This window comes from Rousettus aegyptiacus, unplaced genomic scaffold (assembly GCF_014176215.1).
Source record: "Rousettus aegyptiacus isolate mRouAeg1 unplaced genomic scaffold, mRouAeg1.p scaffold_m13_p_4, whole genome shotgun sequence".
Taxonomy (NCBI): domain Eukaryota; kingdom Metazoa; phylum Chordata; class Mammalia; order Chiroptera; family Pteropodidae; genus Rousettus; species Rousettus aegyptiacus.
The window spans coordinates 61,470,468-61,495,735 of NW_023416307.1; the positions used below are offsets into that span (position 1 = coordinate 61,470,468).

Here is a 25,268-nt window from a genome sequence, read left to right on the forward strand (position 1 = left end):
TATCACTTATCTTTGTATCCCCCACAGTTCCCATGTATATATAGAAATAATGCAGATATGGTCATCTTTATTTTCTCAAATACTCCCTTTTCTTCACTACCCTCATCTATTCAACCAGTTCTTTCCTGTCTTCATAAGGTTCAAAACCTGATTCCTCTGGAGAATCTTCATGGATTGTCTCAGTGAAAAGTGATCATGACCTCGCTTTTCCTGAATGATTTTAGTACAAAGGCTGTGTCACAAATGCTGTTGCATTTACAATGCAAAAAATAATTTTGAAGGGGTGTGAGTTAAACACGTTTTTTAAAATAACAATTAATTGAAAATTAGAAGTAAATACGCTTTAATACATATTAAAGTGTTTAACCGTAAAGAGTAGATGTCACTTAAAAATGAAAGAAATTTTAAAAATCATCGATAGGTTTTAGTCTATAAAAATTTTAAATTTAATAATAGTGAAAATTTATACAGCATAATCAAATTTTAAAAAGGCAAATCACAGTAGGTATTATAGAAACAAACCGTAACTAATTATTTATTTTCCACTGAATTCCACCCAAGTAAATCACAGGGAGACAAAAAAAGGAAAAATACAGTGACATGTTCTTTGTATTTATTGGGGTGGAATTAAGTGGAACTGGAGAAAGATATGAAACAGAGAAAATAAAATAACTTTAAAATAAACATCAATATATTTCTCAAAAGATTATAGATACGGTGATTGTTTCATCTGCTAATCTTACTCTAGCTCTGATAGAAGAGATCTTGCATGAGATCCATATATTTTCATCTAAATGAATTACTCAGAAACAATCTTAACTTTTATTTTATTAAAACATATGTGTACTTTATCAGTTTGAAAAGCCTTTTCTAGTTTCCTTGACTGACCACCACCCAAGTGGATTTACATTGTTAACATATTTTCCTTCAACAAAGTCTATTGCTTTGCAGTTGCAATAAGACCACAAATGAAGGCTGTGAATGCCTCTTTGCCAGCCAGGAGTATAATTTAAGCTGTGATTCTTTAGCATTTTCTTCTGTCTGTGGAGGGTTTGCTTTTTCCCTTTCCCACTCTTTGACCTCTCTTCTCTGTACATTTCTTTTCCTAGACATTGAAATGGCTTCGCAAAGGCTTTGAGTAAAATTATAACAAGGCATCGCATTTTCTAAATAAGTATTTAGATTGCAAAATCATTAAAGAAAGTCTCTCAAAATATTTTGTAATGAGAGTGGGAATAAGAAAATTGGGTCTATGGTAATATTGTTCAGTAAGTTCAATTAAAATGTTCTTTACATACTATGTTTAGAAAAAATAAATGAGTATATCATTATTCCTAAACATTTCCCCACACAAACGACCCAGAAGTGCAAGTGCACCTTGCTTATCTGTTTTAATTTCATTCTTTCTCATGCCCAGAATAGCCCTTCTTTTATTTTTTTGTAACCCAGCTACCTGCGTCCTTGTATTTCAAAATCTCCATTGTCCTATCTTATTGAAGAAATTCAGTGCTATTGGAATTCTGGGAAAACAGTGTCCTTGAACTCTTTGTCAGAAATGCACTGTTCCAAAGCCTTAAATTAATATAGCGATACAATTTTCAGAGGTTCCTTTTCCAAGGGTTCCACCCTTGTTTATTTAAAAAAGAAAAAAGTAATAATAAACACGGCCTTTAAGCTTCATAGGTTGCCTTAGGTATGCTGTGTGGAGGACTCTATTTCATCAGCCAATCAAGTCAGGGGTTATGAACCTAAGCCAATGAGTGCAGACTGGGGGTGGGACTTGGAGCAAGTAACTGTCAGTGAGGTTGCAGTTGGTTGTGGCTGTCCTAGGGTGAACAGAATAGCTCTCCTCCACTTCTGACTTCATACCACTGGATATTCCTGAGGCTCTCTTAGATGGTGAGCCCTCCTAGTTTCCCCTTCAGGAAGTTGTCCTTTCACTCTGGTACCTTCTTCTTCAGCCTCCCTTCCAAGAGGACAGATGCTTCTACAGATTTCCAGCTACAGATTCAGCCAGACCCTCTTAGAGTTTCCACCTTTTCTATGGCAGCTAATCAAGGACTTTCCCAAAGACCAACTAGCCTCTCGGTTTGATTTTCTGCTTTTTAACCCTCACATTTCCTCTATTGTCTTCATATATCAGCTTTCTGAACTATTTACCTGGCTCATGTTTGTTCTCTTTGTCTTAATGAGGTACTGAAAGGAAAGCAAGCTAACGCTGTGGTGAATCTCCTCAGGTGTATGGAGCGGAGTAGCCCAGAGGGAGGAAGGGTTCATTTTGAATGAAGGCACATTAGGAGGGAGACAGACCACCCACCTTCAGAGACTGTAAGTGAGACAGCTGCTGTGTTGTGTGTTTACTGAGATCTTTCAACCCTAGTTGTTTATCTGCCATAAACCATTGAGCAAGAGCTTTACAGCTTGTGATTACTGGGATCTCACAGTGCCCTCTTCAGGATACTTTTGTCACCTGAATCTTGCAAAATGTGATTAAAAGGGAGAAAGACTTCCCCTTTTCAGGGACAGGTTGAATAAGTATGACTTCTACTCCATTAGTAAGATAATTTTTTAAGGCTGACTAACAATTGAGGACAAATCCACATGTCGTTTTTGAGAGGGGAGTCATTTATATTAACTCCACAAAGAAAATTAAGCCATTATATAGTTTACTGATGAATGTAGGAAACCTATGTGGTAATTTTATAACAAATCAATATTTTTTCCTTAATGAGACATAAACTTATCCAAAGTTGTAAAAAGTCAGTTTAAACAGAAGAATTTTAATTACACTAAAAACCCATTTATCTGCACCGTTTATTCATAGTTTTTTACCCATATCTTTTAAAATAGAGTAATATTAGCATCCACATGCAAATTTAAGATGAGGTCATTTCTTGGGAGCAAAGGCTCCTTAGGAGAATTTGGAGTAGAAGTTGAAAAAGCCGAACCGAGTATTTGCCAAATATTCACAGCCAAATAGTGAGATTCTGTTGAACTTGATCATATCTATCCTTGAATGTCAAGGGTAAGACTTGAAGTGATTTTATTCTTTTTTGAAAGGGAACTATTAGGATTGAATGTGTAAACACTTACCAAAAATTGTAAATAAATAATTTAGAAATAAAAAAATGCTCATGGGAATCTAAATCCCCACTTTTAGTTTGGAAAACAATAAACGACTGTATTAAATTCTGAAAGCAAGTAGGAATGCATAATTCTGATGAATAAAATACTTTTTATTTTTCAGTCAAGTCCAAGATATTTAGTCCTGGAGTAGCAGTGAGCAAGATAATAAGTATCCTAAACAGTTTATTGTTAACTGAGAACAAATATCACCAGTGTATCACAACAGCACGGACTTCTGGAGCAATGCTTCTAAATTATGGCTGCTCCTTAGAATCACTGGAAAGCTTTGGAGTTTCCCAACACCCAGGCCGTACCTCAGTCCAATTAAATTAATCTCTAGAGGAGGTACCCAGACACCTGTATTTTTAAAACTCTAAGTTATTTCAGTGTGTAGCTAAGGTTAAGAATCACTCTCAGAGAGCTAGCTGAGCTTGTTCTGCAGTACCACTTATATTACTATCAAAATCCCCTGGTCTGCCTCCAGCTCTTGACATGTTTGAGTAAGGATCAGGAATTTAGAAATCCTTTGAGGTAAGTCAAAAATTAAACAAAAAAATGCAGCCGCTGACATCAGGGAACTCGTCTGACATCAGAGCTAGGTTTCACTCAGTAGTACTACAAGCCTGATGCTCACAGTTAGTCTATATTGTTCTCCTGTTGGACATAAACAATCTCACAGAGCATCAACATCTGATAATGTCACTCTGAGACCATAATAAAGTGAGAGAAAACAGTCACTGTGCAACCCATACAATAACAAACATCGCTTCTCTCTGCTAAAATAATTGACTGCTTCATCTGTACTCATTACAGCTCATTCTAGTCTGCCCTTCGTATAGATAAGACTTGAGATACCCAATCGCAGAATTGCCCTTTCTTTCTGACAGCACCCAATATATAGTAACCCTGCACTTTCTTTGACCTTCCCTCAAATTACCCAGCTATGTAACTAAAACATGTAAGAGCCACTAGATGACATAACTGTGGATTATTTTTTTTCTGTTTTTTGAAATGTTTGTTTACATATTTATTTCAAAAGTGTTCACAATAAACATGTTTATTTAATTAATTTTCCCTTTTAAAATATTGTTTTTGTAATGAGAAAAGCATATATGAGAAAATATATGTGTATAAAAATATGTAACAACTCCCCTATTTTAAATCTTTTTGGCTTCAATATTTTTATTATGTGCTCAGTTGCTATATAAATACATAAACGTTAGACAAAATCTAACCCCGTCATCGTTCCAAATGAGATAAAAGAAGGCTATCTGTATAGAATCACAAAAGAAATGAGAATATTTTTCTCTCATCCCACTATTTATTTTGGAATAGTTTCCAGAACACACTTCCAGAGGCTCAGAGAAGCTGAGGGCAAACCCCTCAGTTGTCCATCCCTGTACCAGTCTGTGGTCCCAGCAACCAGTTGGATAAAACATCCTTCTTTCAGATAGTTGTATAATTGCAGGGCAAATAATGCTGAGCAGTACTTGACATTGTAAGTGAACCCAAGGTAACACTGGCTAGTCTCTATCACTTGCTCTATTAAAATTATCATTGAAAGGAAAGTATCCATAATTTTGGCAGCCTCTAAGGTATCATTATAAATAATTAAGAAAAGTATTAGAAGGCTACGAAGAAGGCAGATTATATTGTTCTTATGTGAGTTTTGCAGAGTCATAACAGTTGGATTTAGACAGTCCGTGACAAACAACAGTATGAATTCGAATTCCAGTATTTATCATTTTGTTCACAAAAGACTTTCTGGCAATTGGGTGGAATATTTCAGAAATAAGTTGATAAATTATCCTCCGGACCTTCCTGAAATCATTCTAGTAATGTCTTTGATCTGCACAATTGGAGGTAGGTGTAAGTCTCTTTATTATTTGTGTTTATTTTATGGATATATCTTACAAATGCCACAATATAGATAGCAGTAATAGGAAATTAGAATTTTGTTCCTAAATTCATACCTCTGTCCCAAGACTTTCAATTAAATGAATTCAACAATAATCTGCCCCAGAAGAAACATGTAAAATCTGATCTATATTCTTCACCTCTATTGAGTTCAAAATATCCACACCTTCCTACTTGGTAGGTCATGATTAGATTTAAGTGATGAGGAGAATCGAAGCAGATACACAGAAAATCAAGGGTTGGGGGATTTTTATGTTATCTACATTATCGTAAATTATAGTTTCATTTATATTTTAAATTTAGCTGTCCCACCACTTTCTTCAGGTGGACAAAGGATTTTCAAAGTGATAAGTCTTCTGAGTGATTCAGTTACTTTTTCACCACTTGTTAGAGTTTCCCGTTGGTTTTGTCCAAATGAAAAATTGTGTCAACCTCTATGAGAAAGTAACACTTGTAGAAACCAAAAGAAAGCATTTTTTTTTGGCATTCTTTGACCTGATTGGGAATTGTTCTAAAAAGAAGCAGAAAACATTAAACTGAAAAAAAATGCACTTTGATGAACAAAGTTAACTATTCATTTTAAGTTTTCCTATGTGGAGTAGCTAATTATTATGGGCAAATTATTATGGCTAGTTCCTCATCATTATCTTGGAAATCAACCAAGAGATTTCATTGAAGTTTAGCAGAATAGCTAAAGAAACTATCTGACTTATAGCATGTGCAAAAACTGCTATAAATATTTTAGTAGTAACCCAAGAGCCAATAATTGCTAGCAATATTTACTAATAATTTTTTAAAAATGAGATACTTCATAGACGAGGTCAAGGTGGAATCTAGTGGATTAGCGGTTCCACTGATTCTGTGTTCTTAAGTGTGAGGGAAGGTTTCAAAGACAGGAATATAAAAAATGAGTAGAACCATATTGCATTGTCATAAGTATTAAGAAATCACATCAAATTAAAGTTTTAAAAATGTGATATTTTACCGCTTTTCAGTAAAGATCTTTTTTTTTTGCAGCATTTTTGAACCTACGTTTGAAAGACTTCCTAATTCCTTTGCCTATAATATTATTTTTAATTGGATGTATTTTTGAAGTATTAAGTTTTACATATGAAGAGGTATGTATAGTAAATATGACTATTTTGTACTATATCTAAGATTTATATAAATACGAAGGTGGCTTCAAAATTGTAAAAATACTTATCTCTTTACTGCTCTAACAATTGATATATTTTTAGGTTGTCAATAACTTCTGGTCAGGTGTGTAGAAAAAGGAATCAGGTGTGAAAGAGCCAAGATCCATCTAAACATAGTCAAACCAGAACCTAGATCTGAAAGTTGATAGACAATTCAGAATGAGTAAAGGTACAGTTCCTGAGAGTGTGAGTGGCTAATGAGTATTTAAACAAAATGCAAAAGCTTAGACAAGAGTTAGTTATTAAGATAGAAGCTCAGGGACTTTGAGCTGCTGGTACAGGAGTCTAGTAGCAAGAGAATTCTGACATTGAACGAATCTATTGCCTCAGTTATGTTTCATAGGATTACCATTAGAATAGAGGCTAGTTTCTAAGTATGCCTAGTTTAGAATATATCAAGAAATATAACTTGAACCTTGTGTCTGGTGTTAGAAGTGAGGAGTAAGGCAAACTAGATATAGCCAAGGCAACCATAGTATTGCTAAATAGTTGGAAACAGCTGGAGTTAGGTAGAGGAGGGAGAATATACTTACTATAAGGGATATAGAATGCATTATCAGCACAATATGAATATCCTCTAACCCAAGGGTTTGTGGCAAACTTTTTTTATAAAAGTAAATATAGTAAATATTTTAGATTATGCAGGCTATAATCTCTGTCTCGATTATTTAACTCTGCTATCGTAGTTCAAAAGCAACCATAGACAATACATAAATTAATTAGCATGGCTGTGTTCCAATAAGATTTATTTACAAAAACAGGTATTGAGCCAATTTTGGTTTAGGAGCCATATTTTTTCAACACCTGCTCTAGTCAGTCAGAATATGGATGAGTGTGTGTGTAAGATGATTGACTTTCCCAAACAAATGTAATCAGTGATATAAAAAAAATTATGGAAAACCTATATTTATATAAAACAGGGGCAGATTACTACTCCAGTTGTCAACAGATTTTATAACCATACAATTTTGATACAAAAGTAATTTGAAGCACTTCTATAAATTACTACGTGTCGATAAGTCTTTAAAGGAAGAGACCACATGTCAAAAACAGTGAAGGGTCTACAATTTTACTCTACTTGAAAGCTAATAAGTTAGCCTGCCACAGTTGTATGGTCCTCGCGAAAGACATGGGACTCCTGGGCTAGCTGAAAAGGACATTATTACTCAATGCAATAGTGGAAGCCAGAATATCAGCATTTTCTTGTACCTGTTCCATGATCTCCTATTCCCACAGAGAGAAGCTAAAAGGCAGGTGAAACCCACATACACAATGAGCTGGATTACCATAAAGAAACCTGACCTTAGAGAACTCGAATATTTTATGATGGGTGATTGGCTTATCTGCCCTCTTGCCCAGAGGGAGACATTATCCTTATTACACAGGATAGCATACTAAACCTATCTCTTGCTCTGGGACAGGTTTAGTATGCTATGGCATGTAATAAGGATAGTGCTCTATCTTCCAAAGCTGTTAATTATTCAAATGTTCTTGAAAAGATAGTCTTGAAGAAAAGCAATCAGTGCCTCCACTCATAAGATATGAAGAAACACAAGAGACCATAAAGAATCAGCTCTCAAGTGCAAAACTATCACCTAACACAGTAGGTACTCAGTATTTTTTCCTAATAAATGGATGTTGAATGATTGGATGCCCATAATAAGATTTGCAAATATCAACTTAATATTTTGATAAATACCATTAATTAGTTATTTCATCAACTACATTGACATCCCAGTCTCTATCCCTGCTCTTCTTCTACACACATCTTCTTCATAAGCCATGGCTAATCATTTGTAGTTTCTAGAATTGTTTACTTCATTGTGGATTTTTGTGCATGATAATCCAACTACCTGAAATCGTTTTCTTTGTCTTGTATGCCTGAAAATTTTCTACATACTCTCTAGTATCCATGTAAATATATTTTCTATACCTGTTCTTTAAAAGAATAAAAAGGGCATAGAGCTGTGTATTAATTTTCTACTGTAATTGGTAATAAGTTCAACAGTTAAGACTTCAGCACTTACTAAATTATGATGCATTTTTTTCTATTTTGCAAGAGATAGGAGTGCCTGGCATATACTCTAGGCTAATAGAAGGATGGATAAATTAAAAAATGATGTATTTTTATATTATTAGGTACAAAGCTATGTAGATGCCGTACAATGGATGGATCCAAATCTTTTTTTTAATCTATTTTCACCAATAATTTACTTTAATGCTGCATTTGACATGGATGTTTACATGCTCCAAAAGTTATTATGGCAGGTAAAAAATACTCTTTTTCAATAATATTATTCGCTCATGAAATACTACATTTCGCTGTATTCAAATTTTTAAACATTTTTCTCCAAATTGGAAAACAAAGGAGACAGGAAAAATGTACAAGGGGTGGGAGAAGTAAATTCAGCTTTTATTTTAGTGAATAAACCATGTCTTAACAATTGTCTAGAATATTAAGACTCAAGAAAAATAATGAAGGGAAAAAAGTAATCCTGAAAATCTGAGTGGCAGAACTTAACGGCAGTTATAATCTCTGACATGCTACAAGAGAGCTATTATGACTATATTAGGTCCAATAAAAGGAAATTATTGATAAAAGTCACATTTTTAAATACCCATCTTCTAAAACTCCCACACCCACAAGTAGACGAATAAAACAGAGAAGTATATTTACAGAAACAACTATAACCCTACTTTGTAAACTATTATGATTTTTTTTCTAATCACATGATATTTGTACCTCATCAAGGAAAGACATTGAGAAAAAATACTTCAGATCATAAGCAGGGGTGCATTTCTTTCAAAGTAATCAAAACACTTTTGTAAATATAAGGTCACTACCTAAACTACATTAGAAGAAAAACTATGAGAACAATCTACACTTTATAAATAGAGTTCAGACAAATGACAACAAAAAATGAAATTGAAAAGAATAGAGATGCAAAGCAGTTTCTGTTGATTCAGTTGTCTTCAGAACTGTCTCCTGAGCTTCTGTTCAACTCAGGGGGTCAGCTAAAGTGGGGTTAGCTAGAGGCACTACTCCTAACCCCTCACTACTCATGTGTCCCTTGGTACTGTTGGTGTTAGCTGTAGGCAATAGCTGTCACTGTGACACATATATTTCATCATCTAGGAGGTTACTTCAGACTTTTTCACATGAAGGTTGTAAAGTCTCAGACAGCAAGAGAGGGCAAGCTTTAATTTGCCAGTGCTTTTTAAGTCTCTACTTGCATCATGTTTTCTCTCATTCCTTTTAGCCAAAATGAATCAAATAACTAACCCAAAATTAGTGTGGGAGATAACAACCCAATGGTATGGATTTAGGAAGCAGACTTACTGCAGCTACTTTTGCAAAAAATTTACTATGCAATTTATTGAGGTATCAACAACAGTTATGTGGTGGAAGAAAAGGGATTTGGGCTTCCTGACCCTCAATCTTCTTGTCTCAGAGCCTCAATTTAATTTATTCCTTCCAACAATCCTGACCACCAAAACCTTAAAATGAGAACTCGACCACTCTAGAAGTAGCTTATCTACAAGGGCCTTGATTTTCTTTCACCATCCTGATGCTGTTGTCAAGCTTTATTCACCAAAGACTCCCTCTCAGTAGCACGTATAAACACTTAATCATTCTTCTTCTATTTCTAAGATTGAATTAGTGCTGTATGATCAAGTGACTTTACAAAAATCACTCAGCACTTGCACCCACACTGGGGCCTCCTGAATTAGAGTCCAGTGCTCATTCACCAACTCATTCTACATGAGTGTCTCTGCACAAGTAAAAGCTAAATAATCAAAAGGAAATGCTTTTAATATTTTAGTTCTTCTGAATTTTTTTAAAAACTTTATTGGGTTTATGACTCTTCTGTGTCTATATTGTATGACTCATTGCATAGTAGGTGGTGAATTAATGTATAATAAATGAAGGAATGAGAACCTTACTTTTTCATTAGGAAAATATATGAGTTTCCTGATATAGTAGCCAAAACTGAGACAGAAATCTGAGTGTGTTATTTGATTTACTTCTCTGAAAAAAAAAATTTTTCCCCAATTACAGCTGACAAATATTATTTTATATTAGTTTCAGGTATACAGGCTAGTGGTTAGACATTTACATAATTTACAAAGTGACTCTCCCCCATCACCAGATAGTCTATCACTCACCTGACACTATACATAGTTATTAAAATATTATTGAATATATTACCTATACTGTATTTTACTTCCTCCTCCTAACTATTTGTAACTACCAAGTTGTACTGCTTAATCCTTTTACCTTTTTCATTTTTCTCCACCAACCTCCTCCTATATGGCAACCATCAGTTAATTCTCTATATCTGAGTCTGTTTATGTTTTATTTGTTCATTTATTTTGTTATTTAGATTCCACATATAAGTGAGATCATATGATATTTGTCTTTCTCTGTTTGGCTTATAGCACTTAGCATAATATCTTCCAGGTTCATCTAAGTTGTCACAAATGGTAAGGTTTCATTCCTTTTTTTATGGCAGAGTAATATTTTACTGTATGTATGTACCTATTCTTCTTTTTTTTAAAAATTTCACTTGTTTGCTGTCACTTTTTTAGAGTTGGCATACAATAACATATTGGTTTCAATTACACAACATAGCGATTAGAGATCTATGTAACTTGCAAAGTGATTACCCCATCTCTCTTCCTCCCTACATATTTATTACAACATTATTAACTATTTTCTTTATGCTACATGTTATATCTCCATGTCTATTTTGTAATTATCCATTTGTACTTCTTAATCCCTTTGCCCTCTTTCACCATCCCCTCAAGATATTCTCTGTATCTATGAGTTAGTTTCTGTTTTTTTTGTTGTCGTTTATTTTGTTCTTTAGATTCCATGTATATGTGAAATCATGTGATATTTGTCTTTCTCTATCTAACTAACTTCATTCAGCAAAACACCCTCTAGGTCCATCAAGGCAATATCTTTTTCCATCCCCTTTCTTTTAGTCTGTGTATGTCTTTTAATCTAAAGTCTCTTATAGGCAACATTTATAGGGGCCTTATTTTCTTATTCATTCAGCCACCCTATCTTTTGGCTGGAGCAGTTAATTCTTTTCCATTTCACATACTTGTTGTTATGAATATAGTTATTACCATTCTTTATTCATGTTTTTGATACTTTTTTTTCTTAAAAATGTCCCTCCAACATTTTTTTCCAGTAATACTAGGCTTGGTGTTGATAAATTCCTTTAGCTTACTTTTATCTGGAAAGCTCTTTATCTGTCCTTCAACTCTAAACAATAGTTTTACTGGATAGAGAATTCTTAGTTCTAGATCCTAGGTCTTCATCACTTTGAATATTTTGTGCCAAGCCCTTCTGTCCTACATAGTTTCTTTTGAGAAATTGGCTGTCAGTCTTATGGGTGCTCCCTTGTAGGTAGCTAACTGCTTTTGCTGCTTTTAAGATTTTCTCTTAGTATTTAACCTTTGGCATTTTAATTATAATGTGTCTTGGCGTGGGCCTCTTTGGGTTCATCTTTCTTGAGACTCTTTGAGATTCCTGGGGTTGTATGTTTATTTCCTTCACTAGGTTAGGGAAGTTTTCCATCATTACTTCTTTACATATCTCTTCAACTTCTTGTTCCCTGTAAGGTACCCCTATGACCCAGATGTTTCTACATTTCATTTTGTCCCATAAGCTCTTTAAATTATTATTATAGTTGACTTCTTTTTTCTTGCCATTCTGATTGGGTATCTGTCCTTGGCTTCCTAATCCTCTTTATTGGTGGTTTGATCCTCTTTTTTTATCCACTCTGTTGATTCTCTCTAATATACTCTTCATCTCACATAATGTGTTCTTCATTCTGACTGGTTCCCTTTTATAATTTCCATTTCCTTTATGTTTTTTATTTCATTGTTAAAATTCTCACTGAGTTCATATAAACTTCCCCTAAGTTCATCGAGCATCTTTATAACCAGTGTTTTAAACTCTGCATCTATTAGATTACTCGACGCCATTATTTCTGGATCTCTGTTCTGTTCTCTCATATGGTTTCTGCTTATCTTCTCATTTTGACTGCCTTTATGTGTCTTCTTTTATGTGCTAAGTAAAACTTCTAAGTCTCCCAGTATTATTAGCATGACTTTGAATAATAGGTGTCCAGTGGCACAGTCCTGAGAAGGGTTTAGCTGCAGGCTTAGTTTAGCTCCAGCCTGTGCTCCTCTGGGACCACCTGTTAGGATTCAGCAACCAATCCGCAGATGCTGAGCTTATAGTTGCCTCAAGAGACCACACCAGAAACCGAGGCCAGATGCCACCAGTGTGGGTCTTGGCATTGGCTCAGTAATGAGGACCAGACTCACCCAGAATACAACTAAATGTGTCTTGGACAGGGCCGCGAGTTGGGGGAGGTGGAGTTTCTGGGAATCCTCTGGATGGAGCACCCTGTGTTATCCAGTTTGACAATGTCTCAGCTATGGCAGTACTGCATCTGCACACTGTGAGGCGGTAGAGGGAGGCTCAACAAAGGAACGATGGATACCACCCATACTTTTGCCTGGGAATTAGCCTTGCCTCTGGCCCTCATTCCAACAAGTAAGTGTCCCCCTGTAAGTCCTTGGTGCCCCCCAAACAGGCAACCAGGCACTGGTGCTCAGAGCAAGCAGGTCCGTCACCATGAAAGTCCACTTGCAGACACAGCCCCTTTAAGAGGCATCTGCAGATACCAACTGCAGCTGCTGTAGCCTCTGTTCCACTCAGCCACTTGGTCTTCTTCCCCTCCTACCTTTGCAGATTGATTATTTCTCTCCCTAGTTGTAGTGGTTCTGTTCACCTAGATCTCAGGCAACTTTGCTTGTTGTTTGCTCCATGTTTCTATCCCAACTTTGATGTGGTTGCAAGAGGGATGAACAAAACCTTTATCATCTATGCTATTTTTAGGTACCTCTTGTACCAATTCTTTTTAATCCAATCATCTGTTGATGGACACTTAGGTTGCTTCCATATCTTGGCTATTGTAAATAATGTACCAATGAACATTGAAGAGCACTTATCTTTTTGAATTAGTGCTTTAGGTTTCTTCAGATAAATACCCAGAAGTGGAATTCCTGGGTCATAAGGTATTTCTATTTTTAGCTTTTTGAGACACCTCCATACTGTTTTCTATAGTGGTTGCACCAATTTGCAATCCCACCAAGTGTGTACAAGGGCTCCATATTCTCTACATCTTCATTGCCACTTATTTGTTAATTTAATGATGACTGTTCCGACAGGTGTGAGGTTACATCTCATTGTGATTTTGATTTACATTTCTGTGATGATTAGTGATGTTGAGCATCTTTTCATATGTTTATTGACCATCTGTATGTATTCTTTGGAGAAATGTCTAGTCAGATCCTCTGACCATTTTTTAATTGAATTGTTAGGGTTTTTGGATGGTAAGTTGTGTGAGTTCTTTACACATTTTGCATGTTAACCCCTTATTAGATATATTATTGGTGAATATCTTCTCCCAGTTAGTAGGTTATATTTTTGTTTTTTTTGTGTGTGTGTGTTTGATGATTTCCTTTGCTGTGCAAAATGTTTTGAGTTTAATGTCATCCCATTTGCTTATTTTTTCTTTTAGTTTCCCTTACCCAAGGAGATACATCAGTAAAAAATATTACTAAGAACAATGCCAAAGAGTTTACTGACTATGTTTCTTTCTATGAATTTTATGGTTTTGGGTCTTACATTTAAGTCTTTAATTCATTTTGAGTTTATTCTTGCACATGGTATAAGAAGGTAGTCTAGTTTCATTTTTCTGCATGTATCTGTCTAGTTTTCCAACACCATTTATTTAATAGACTGTCCTTGCCACATTATCTATTCTTCCCTCCTTTGATCATATAGGTGCGTGTTTATTTCTGGGCTTTCTATTCTGTTTCAGCAACCCATATGCCAGTACCAGGTTTGTTTGTTTGTTTTTATGCCAGTACAGGTTTGTTCATGGGTTTTTTTTTTTTTTGACTTTTTTATTAGTTCCAAGTATATAGTACATTGGTTAGATATTTATATAGTTAATGAAATGATTTCCCTGAGTGCTCTTTCTCTCCTCTGGCTCTATACCTAGCCATGACATTAATGCTGACTGTATTTCCTATGCCATGCTCCCCATCCCCGTGACCTTCTATCATTTACTAATTTGTATTTCTTTAATCTTTCACCGTTTTCTCCCAGCCCTCCAACCCCCAACCCTCTGGTCATCACCAGATTGTCCTCTATATATGTGAGGCTGTTTTTTATTAGTTTGTTCTTTTTGTTCCTTAGATTCCTCATATAAGTGAAATCATATGATATTTATCTTTCTCTGACTTATTTCACTCAGTATAATAATCTCTAGGTCCATCCATGTCATTGCAAATGGTAGGATTTCATTTTTTTAATGGCTGAGTAATATTTCATTGTATATATGAACCATAACTTCTTTATCCAATAATCTGCTGATGGGCATTTAGGCTGCTTCCATATCTTGACCATTGTAAATTGTGCTGCCATGAACACAGAAGTGCATAGATCTTTACGAATTATTATTTTGGTTTTCTTTGGATAAATACCTGGAAGTGCAATTACTGAGTCAAAGGGTAGATCCATTTTTAATTTTTTGAGAAAGCTCCAGAGTTTTCTATAGCAGCTTTACCAATCTGCAGTCCCAGCAACAGTGTATTATGGTTTTTTTTTTGTCCACATCCTCTCCAATACTTGTCATTCTTTGATTTATTGGTGATAGCCATTCTGACAGGTCTCAGCGATATCTCATTGTGGTTTTAATTTGCAGTTCTCTGATGATTAGTGACCTCGAGCATCTTTTCATATGTCTGTTGGCTATCTATATTTTCTCTTTGGAGAAATATCTGTTCAGGTCTTCTGCCCATTTTTTAATTGGATCATTTGTTTTTTGTTATTGAGTTGTATGAATTCTTTATATATTTTGGATATTAACCTCTTATTAGATGTATCATAAGCAAATATCTTCTCCCATTCAGTCAGTTGTCTTTTCTTTTTGTTGATAGTTTCCTTTGCTGTGCAAAATTTTTTTAGTTTGATGTATTCTCATTTGTTTATTTTTTTCTTTTGTTTTCCTTGTCTAAAAAGAAATTGCTAGAAGCAATATCAGAGAGATTACAACCTATGTTTTCTTGTAGACGCTTTATGGTTTCAGATCTTACATTTAAGTCTTTAATCCATTTTGAGTCTATTGTTGTATAGGGTGTAAGAAAGTGGTCCAGTTTCTTTTATTGCACATGTCTGTGCAATTTTTCCAGCACCATTTATTGAAGAAACTGTCTTTACCCCATTGTATATTCTTGCTTCCTTTGTCATATATGAAGTAAATATATAGGCATAGATTTATTTCTGGGCACTCCATTCTGTTCCATTTATCAATGTATCTGTTTTTATGCCATACCATGTTGTTTCAATTACTGTAGACTTGTAGGATAGTTTGATATCAGGTAGTGTAATACCTACAACTTAGTTCTCCTTTCTCAAGATTGCCATGGCTATTTGGGGTCTTTTATAGTTCCATGTAAATTTTAGGATTATTTTCTCTAGCTCTCTGAAAAAGGCCATTGGTATTTTGATAGGAATTGCATTGATTCTATAGATTGCTTTGGGTAGTATGGCCATGTTAATGATGTTGATTCTTCCTATCCATGAACACGGTATATGCTTCCATTTATTTGTACCTTCTTCAATTTTTTTTTAAATGACATAATTTTCTGAGAACAAGTATTTTACCTCCTTGGTTAATCTGATTCCCAGGTATTTTATAGTTTTCGATGCAATTGTAAATGGGATTGTTTTCTTAATTTCTCTTTCTGAAAGTTCATCATTAGTGTATAAAAATGCTACTGACTTCTGAATATTTATTTTGTAACCCGATACTTTACTGAATTCATTGATCTGTTCCAACAGTTTTTTGGTGGAATCTTTAGAGTTCTCTCTATATAGTATCATGTCATTGGCAAATAGTGAGAGTTTTACTTCTGCCTTTCCAATTCGGATACCTTTTATTTCTCTTTCTTGTCTTAGTGCTGTGGCTAAGACTTCCAATACAATGTTGAAGAGGGGCAGTGAAAGTGGGCATCCTGTTTTGTTCCTGATCTTAAGGAAAGTACTTTTAACTTTTCTCCATTGAGTATAAAGTTAGCTGTAGGTTTGTCATATGTGGCCATTATGTTGAGATATGTTTCCTCTATTCCCACTTTGCTGAGAGTTTTTATCATAAATAGATGTTGAATTTTGTCAAATGTTTTTTCTGTATCTATTGATATGATCATATGGTTTTTATCTTTCAATTTCTTAATGTGGTGCATCACATTAATTAATTTGCAGATATTGAATCAACCTGGCATCCAAGGAATAAATCCAACTTGATCATGGTATATGATATTTTTACCGTATTGGTGAATTTGGTTTGTTAATATTTTATTGAGGATTTTGGCATCAATGTTCATAAGAGATATTGGCCTATAGTTTACTTTTTTTGTAATGTCTTTGTCTGGTTTTGGAATCAATGTAATGGTGGCCTCATAAAAGGAGTTAGGGAGTCTTCCCTCATCTTGAAATTTTTGGAATAGTTTGAGAAGAATAGGTGTTAATTCTTCTTTGAATGTTTGGTAAAATTAACCTGTGAAGCCAAGATTTTTGTTATTTGGGAGTTTTTTGATTGTCGATTTGATTTCATTAGTAGAAATGGGTCTGTTCAAATTTTCTGTTTTCTCTTGTTTCATTCTTGGAAGATGGTATGTTTCTAGGAATGTATCCATTTCTTCCAGATTGTCCAATTCGTTGGCATATAATTGCTCATAGTATTTTCCTATAATCCTTTATACTTCTGTGGTGTTATTTGTCACCTCTCTTTTTTTATAATTTTATTTATTTGAGTCCTGTTCTTTTTTTCTTTATGAGTCTAGTTAAAGGTTTATCAGTTTTGTTTCTTTTCAAAGAACCAGCTCTTGGTTTCATTGATCTTTCGTATTGTTTTTTTAGACACTATTTTATTTATTTCCATTCTGGTTAATTATTGCCTTCCTTCTACTATCTTTGAGATTCATTTGCTGTTTTTCTACTAGTTCTTCTCAGTGTAAGGTTATATTCTTTATTTGAGATTTTTCTTATTTCTTGAGGTATGACTGTATTGCCATGAATTTCTCTCTTAGGACTGCTTTTATTGTGTCCCATAGATTTGAGTCATTGTATTTTCATTTTCACTTGTCTCTAGGTATCTTTTCATTTCTTCTTTGATCTCATTATTAACCCATTTATCGTTTAGTAGCATGTTATTCAGCCTCCATCTATTTGTATATTTTCCATTATTTTTCTTGAAGTTGAATTCTATTTTCATACCGTTGTGGTCAGAGAAGATGCTTGATATGATTTCAGTCTTCTTAAATTTACTGAGACTTGTTTTATGGTCTTTGTGGTCTATCATGAAAATGTTCTATATGTACTTGAAAAAATATGTATTCTGCTGCTTTGGAGTGAAAGGTTCTAAAAATATTAAGTAAATCCATCTGGTCTAATGTGTCCCTTAAGGCTGCTATTTCCTTTTTGATTTACTTTCTGGAAGATTTATCCATTGATGTCAATGGGGTGTTCAACTCTCCTACTGCATTACTGTTAATCTCTACCTTTATATCAGTTAGTATATCTTTCTGTATTTAGATGCTTCTATGTTGGATCAATCTTTTTATCATTATTCATCTTTTATTATAGTCTTTGTTTTAAAGTCTGTTTTTCTGATATAAACATTGCTGCCCCAGCTTTTTTTTTTTCATTTACATTTGCATGAAATATCTTTTTCTATCCTTTTTCTTTCAGTCTGTGTGTGTCTTTTGATCTGAAGTGGGTCTCTTGTAGACAGCATATGTATAGGTCTTGTTTTCTAATTCATTCAGCTACCCTATGTCTTTTGATTGGATCATTTAATCCATTTACATTTAAAGCAATTATTGATATATATGTAGTTATTGCCATTTTATTATTTATATTTTCGATCTTTTTTCTTCTTAAAAAAGAATAACATTTCTTATAATACAGGTTTGGTAGTATTGAATTCCTTTAGCTTTTTCTTATCTTGGAAGCTCTTTACTTCTTCAATTTTAAATGAAAGCCTTGCTGGGTAGAGTAGTCTTGGTTATAAGTCCTTGCTTTTCATCACTTCGACTATAGCTTGCCAATTCCTTCTGGCCTGCAAAGTTTCTGTTGAGAAATCAGCTGACAGTCTTAAGGGAGTTCCCTTGTAGGTTACTAACTGCATTTCTCTTGCTGCTTTTAGGATTCTCTTTGTCTTTAACCTTTGGCATTTGAATTATGATGTGTCTTGGTGTGGATCTCTTTGGATTTCTCTTGTTTATGACTCTTGTGCTTCCTAGATTTGTATGCCTATTTCCTTTGCCAGGTTAGGAGTTTTTCATAATTATTTCTTCAGATAACTTTTCTTTTTCTTATTCCGATTGGGATTTTTCTGCTACCTGTTCTTCCAAATCTCTGATTCAATCCTCTGCTTCATCTAATTTGCTGTTGATTCCTTCTAGTGTATTCTTCATTTCTAATGCTCTTTTTTATGGTTTCTATGTCCTGTTTTATGCTTACTATCTCTTTTTTGAAGTTCTAAGTTCCTTGAGCATTTTTATAACCAGTGTTTTGAACTCTGTATCTGGTAGATTGCTTGCCTCCACTTCATTTATTTCATTTTCTTAAGTTTTCTATTTTTTTCATTTGGAATATTTTGTTTGTTAGTTTTTTTTGTTTGTTTTGTTTCCTCATTTTTGCTGTCTCTTTGTGTTTGTTTCTATGTATTAGGTAGATCTGCTACATCTCCCAGTCTTGGCAGGGCGGCTATTTGTAGTAGGTGTCCTGTGGGCCACATGGCAAAGTCTCCCTAGTCATCTGAGCCAGAGGCTCCTGGAGTGCCTCTTGTGTGTTGTGTGTGCCCTCAATTGTAGTTGAGTCTTGACTGCTGTTGGCACATCAGTGAGTAGGATTGACCTTCAGGCTTACTGGCTGTGAGGATTGGCCACGATCTGCTGTGTGGTGGCTGACCCCATGGAGAGGGGTTTGCCTCTGGAGAATTGATTTAAATAGGAATGATTGTTACATTGATGATGGCTGTATTTGTTGGTGAAACTTTTTGGAGGGCAGTTTAGTAATCTCTATGGAAGGCCCTAAAAGTAATGGTGTTTTTTATTTTAATTATTAAAATTCTAAAGAAGTACTAAGGATGTGTAATAAAGTTTACTTACAAAACTCATTTTTTTTATATTACTGTTTTTATGTAATATTGGCTGTAAAAACATTTTTCAACATCATCATGAAACCCCTTACAATTATTCTTTTTATTTTATTATTTTAACTGAGATAATTAACTGTGCCATTATATTAGTTTCATGTGTACAACATAATGATTTTACATTTGTATATATTCTAAAATGACCATCAGAATAAATCTAATTAATATCCACCACTTCACATAGTTACGATTTTTTTTTTTTTTTTTTTTTTTTTTTTTTTTTTTTTTTTTTGTGATGAGACTTTTAAGACCTGGTCTCTTAGCAATTTTCAAATATATAACATGGTAGTGTTAACTATAGTCACCAAGCTGTACATCAAATCCCAGGATGTATTTATTTAATAACCAGAGGTTTGTACCTTTTAACCCCTTCACCAATTTTCCCCACTCCATACCTCCCTCCTCTGGCAACCACAAATCTGTTTTTTGTATCTATGAATTCAGAGTTTTGAGATTTCACACATACCTAAGATCTACAATACTTGATTTTCTCTGCCTGACTTATTTTACTTAGCATAATGCCCTCAAAGTCCATCCACATTGTCACAAATGGCAACATTTTCTTTTTCATTTTAAGACTAATATTCCATAGCATGTATATATGTGTATACATATATCACATTATCTTTATCCATGCATCCATCAATGGATGCTTAAGGTTGTTTCCATGTCTTGGCTATTCTAAAGAATACTGCAGCGAACATGGGGGTATAGTCCTGCATTCTTACAGGTAACTTCAGGCACAATTACCACATTTCCCCAAGTATATGTGGGGGTAAAATCTTTCTAAGTAGCCACCACAGATAGAATAAAAGTAGGAGACAATGGTGGGAAGGCAGAAAGTAGGTAGAGTTTTGGTCCTAAAATAACAGAATTTAATTTCCTATCTTTTTTTATAGTCCTCTGCCATTTCTTGACATTATTTTTATTATCTTATTTTCTTTCTCTTTTTATTTTTTGTTGCTTTACCTATGTTAATAAATTAGGTCTCAGATTTTATAGTTAAATATATATATATACATTTGTGTGTGTGTGTGTGTGTGTGTGTATAGTTTGCTAATGACCTTATCAAGAAAATTAAAAGTTCCTTTTAAATTATAGTATTTCTTAGGTCCTAAGAATCTCATTGCAATATTTGCCTTTCATTCCCAGAGTTATATGCACATAGCTATTAAATAAGAAAACTTAAATTTTCCTTGAACTGAGTGTGATTGTACATCTCCAAAAACCTTGATTATATGCTTTTGAAAAAGAAATAAAGGGTATCTAATTTTCCTATTTGTAAAAATTTTTTGCAGATACTTTTAATTACAATTCCTGGCTTTGTAATAAATTTTACCTTAATTTTTTGGTATCTTGCATCTGTGAATAAATTATATTTGAGTACCGTGTCACAGTTATTATTTTCGACTATCCTTTTGAGTTCAGATCCCATGCTGACTGCAACTGCTATAAGAGACCTTGGTAGGTATATATTTTTTCTTTTCCTATATTTAAAACATCATATTCTGTATTTAACTTGTTTAGTTTTAAGATCTTTTGTTCACTATAGCTTACTTACTGAGCAGATATTTTTTAAAGTCTTAAATCCAATTGTGAAATATAACAGGAGACTTGATACATTCTTCTACCTTGAACTAACAGATCTGAGAGCTTTACAATACTGTATATACACTGTGGTGACATTTCTATTGCCCAACACCTCTTTTCTTTTGAAAAGACTGTCATTAGAATAATGTCATTTATTTTTTTAAAATTGCCATTGGAGTCATTGTCACCATTTGAACTAAAAGCCTGAAAAGTACAAAACAATAAAATCACTAATCACACAGTTTTTTCAGTGTGCACTATTTTGTGAGAAAAAAATATGTATTTAAAAGTAAAATACCAAGTCAACATAATCCATTGAAAATTCAAGAGTCTCATTAAATAAATAAATAAATAAATAAATAAATAAATAAATAACCTGATTTGTTTTCCTCCAGTCACTTTTTAATGATGAGAACTAGAACATTTGTTTTGAAATAGAATTTTAATATGGCACATACATCCATGTGTGCATGCAAACATACACTTTTTATTTTATGGCCAGTTAAAAGAGAAGAAGCTGTCTGAAGCAAGTAGGAATAGAGTAGGAGAGACACATTAAGTGTATCTATGAATAAAGGAAAGCCAAATCTTCAAAACAGGGAGATTAAGATTGTGAGGTAAGAGTTTAGAAGAAAGAAGTATCAGCATCTATCATTTAACCTCACTTCTGCAGGACTCTCTCAGTGCCTCTTGGAAACATTTTTGCCTGAGTTTTCAAAGCAAATTTTTATATTTTTAAATTTTATCCTCAAGGAAAAAAGAGAAAAAAAGAAAACGTATGCCCAAATCAGTGAGTAAAATACATGTGTATATTCACATTATCTTGAGCTCTTTATGGTCTGTTGATTCCTCTCATGCCACCATGTCTATTATTTATTTCCAAATATTTACATTTTGTTATAGTTCCATGTTCTAAAATGGAATAATTATACGACAGTATCAGTAAGGTTTTTCTGAGTAAGGAACAACTCCAAAGCACAGTGGCTTAAAACAATAATTATTTATTATTTTTCATGAGTCTGGAAGTTCTGATGATATGGGCTTTGCTCTGCTGATCTTGGGTAGGCTCACTAATGAATCTACAGTTAGCTGAAGGATCAGCTGGAGGCTAATCTAGGATAGCCTCAGTTAGAAGAATCCACCTTTCTTCCGTATATTTCTCACATGCATCCAGTAGGGTAGCCAGGGAATGCTGGCATAATGGTGGCAAGGGTTTGAGAGAGAGGAACCAGAAATCTTTCTCAAGATTCTGCTTGCATCAAGTTTCATAACAAAACAAGAATGGATCTCTTTGGTGAAAGCAACTGTGAAGTCTTACTGTAAAGGGCAGAGATGGAGGGACAGATGAAGAATTGGATCATTAAGGCAATTGAGTTTTCACAAGAACAGACTGCCTTGGCTTTTTTTTCAATGGCATACTTACTGTGTTAGGTTTTGATCACAGCTATAAAATGAACGGTTCACAAGAAGGGCTTTTACCATGTAATAACATTTCCTTCCTATGGCAATTTAGAAAATCATTATAGATGCTCAAAATTATAGTTTTGCCACTATGGGAACATTCAGTAACTGAGAAAAATGATAATTGATGAATATGTTAACTTAGAATATTATCATAAATAGAAGAAAATTAAGATAGAAGTAGATAATAGCAGGGTGCTCTTTGTTCATGGAGCTCCATTTCTAAAACCATTAAAAAGAATGTATGAGAAAATCAAACAATTTCTATATAGTGAAATTATCTGGACAATTGCCTTAATTCTTCATTTAGGTAGAGTGTTATAAAGTCTTGGTTTATGAATTTACTTTGTCCTTCAATATCATTTTTAATCTTGCCTTAAATACATGATGTGTATATTTATATAGGCCAAATAACTGAATTGAAAAATAATTTTATGTTTTTATTTTGTGCTTTGAAACAGAGTTCTAGTTGATTACCTCAATTACATAAACTGTAATCAAGCACAGCTCCTTTGACATATTCTTAAGTTTCCTTAAAGGGAGTTTTTTTTTTCAAAAAATGATCAAAGTTTATTTAAGTATGTAAGCAAAGTATGTAATATAAATTCATAGATAAGAATATTCTGTTTGTCAATAAAATTTTATTGTTTAATATTAATAAAGGTTTTCCCACCTTAAAAAAATATTTTCCCTTTCATAGGTCTTTCTAAAGTCCTCGTCAATTTAATTTGTGGAGAAAGTCTGATTACCTCTATAATAACTTTTACTGTGTTTACTAGTATTGTGGGGGTTAATGCCAACATGAAACACATGAACCAAACCTTAGGTAAGGGCCTATTTTTTTCTTCTTAATTTCTTAAAATCAAAATCTTATATTTTCTGAGAGCTGACATGGAGTTTATAATATCTTACCATAAGTTATGCTTGTACAAGCATGAGTATTAGTACAGAGATTTACCTTTAACGAAGCACTACAAAAAGCACTACATGTATTTACCAAAACCATCCCTAATTTAATTATCGTTGTGGTTTTGCTGTGAGGCTGGGTTGGGACTTTTAATGAGGATGCTTATAAAAGCAGCATTCCACAGGCCTAGGCTGAATCAGAATGCTTACCAACAGGAATGAGAGATGTAGTGTATGAGTTGAAGATGAAATCATAATAAGACAAGTAATGCATCCACCAGTGATGAGAGGAGGCATCTTTCCTTGCCTTTCCCTTGTACTATGTCTCCATAGGCAACACAGAAAGCTATCAACTCAGGGAGGAAGTGTGAGCTACATACAGGGCCTGAGAGCAGTAAGCAGAAAGATTGCAAGGTGCCCATGGACTCATTTACCATAAGTATTTTTTTTCCTTTATCATATGTGTGTATATAAAATAAACAATATGTGTACACTATAATGAATGACATAAAGTCTACGAATGTGTAATCATCACTCAAAACAAAAGTATAGTGTTACCAGTACCCCCAGCAGCATCTTATGTGCCTCCCCTGATTAAAACACATACCTTCTCAGAATGTAGTCTCTGGGTTAAGAGAGAGGGGTCCACACTACTTCAAAGGGTGTCTACAAAGTCAAATATTTTTGTAATAACATCAAGAAGTTATTTACCTTTTTTACTGCATTGCCATTTGTACAATTTTTGGAAAAGCAGTGATTACAGTTTTCTGGAGAAAATTGCCGATGTATGTATATTGTTTCATCCACTGGATGTCTTCTGAGTTCTAAAGCTTTCTGCAGCATTATCTCATTCCACCTCCCAACTCCCTGAAAAAAAAAAAGAGTGTTTAAGAAGTGTTTCCAGACCATGTTCTAGTATATCAAGGGGTCTGTGTATCTAGTACATCTAATGCCTAATAATCTCTTATGTTGAAGTGGGATTCTTCTACTACCCCCTGTCCCCATCAATTAAGCAAAACCCAAATTACATAACTAACCACTCAAGGAGTTTTAGCCATCATTATTTTCCATGTCCCTGGACTATGCTTCATTGTTGGGAAGCCAGGAACCCTGTTTACCTCTATTCTGACCCATCGTGCCTTACATATTTATAATCAATGCCTAAAACTCAGAATTAAAAACCCTCTTTTCCAAGAAGACTCATTCAGGGGACTATCGTTTCCTCTCATATCTTTCTCAAGGGAGCTGGTTCAGATGGTGGACAATTACCCTACTTGGACTTAAGAAGTATTTGCCTTTAGCCTTGCTCTGTTTACCCAGGCCATGGCAGCTTGGGACATCTGTGGTGAACCTAGAACCTCAATTTAGCACAGGAATGTACATTTCGTCAAATACTTCATATGTGCCAAGTGTGTGGGAAAGCCAAACTGCCACACATATACAACCTCCTCCAAAATCTAGAGTACAAAAGGAGGTGACACAAAATAGTAACCAGGGGCTTTTGCCATAAAACTTCCTACAGGTGAGTCCTTCCTGAAGATGCCTAAGATGATCAATAAAGAGATATCTATATTCAGAAGCATTTTAAAAACCCAAAGACCACCATTAGGGGAAACTGAAAAATGCAAAGTACAGTCTTACATACTAGTCAAAAAGATTCACGTTCAGCCTCTAAACCTGGTCTAGTATTCTATCAGACCCCATTTAAGATAGTAAATATTGACTACAGAATTTCAGGGAACCTTATCAGAGATGA

General features: G+C 34.2%; 1 protein-coding gene across 1 annotated transcript in view; it reads left to right on the plus strand.

Moving 5' to 3' along the window:
- The first annotated feature begins 1,654 nt into the window (after positions 1–1,654).
- Positions 1,655–25,268, plus strand: part of SLC9C1 (solute carrier family 9 member C1) — a 90,483-nt gene continuing 66,869 nt past the window's right edge. The window contains exons 1-7 of the mRNA XM_036219503.1: positions 1,655–1,899; positions 2,238–2,328; positions 4,802–4,989; positions 6,061–6,161; positions 8,379–8,507; positions 20,854–21,019; positions 23,307–23,432. Of these exons, the coding sequence (XP_036075396.1) occupies positions 4,845–4,989; positions 6,061–6,161; positions 8,379–8,507; positions 20,854–21,019; positions 23,307–23,432 (667 nt within the window). The 5' untranslated portion in view covers positions 1,655–1,899; positions 2,238–2,328; positions 4,802–4,844. The remainder of the gene's footprint in view (positions 1,900–2,237; positions 2,329–4,801; positions 4,990–6,060; positions 6,162–8,378; positions 8,508–20,853; positions 21,020–23,306; positions 23,433–25,268) is intronic.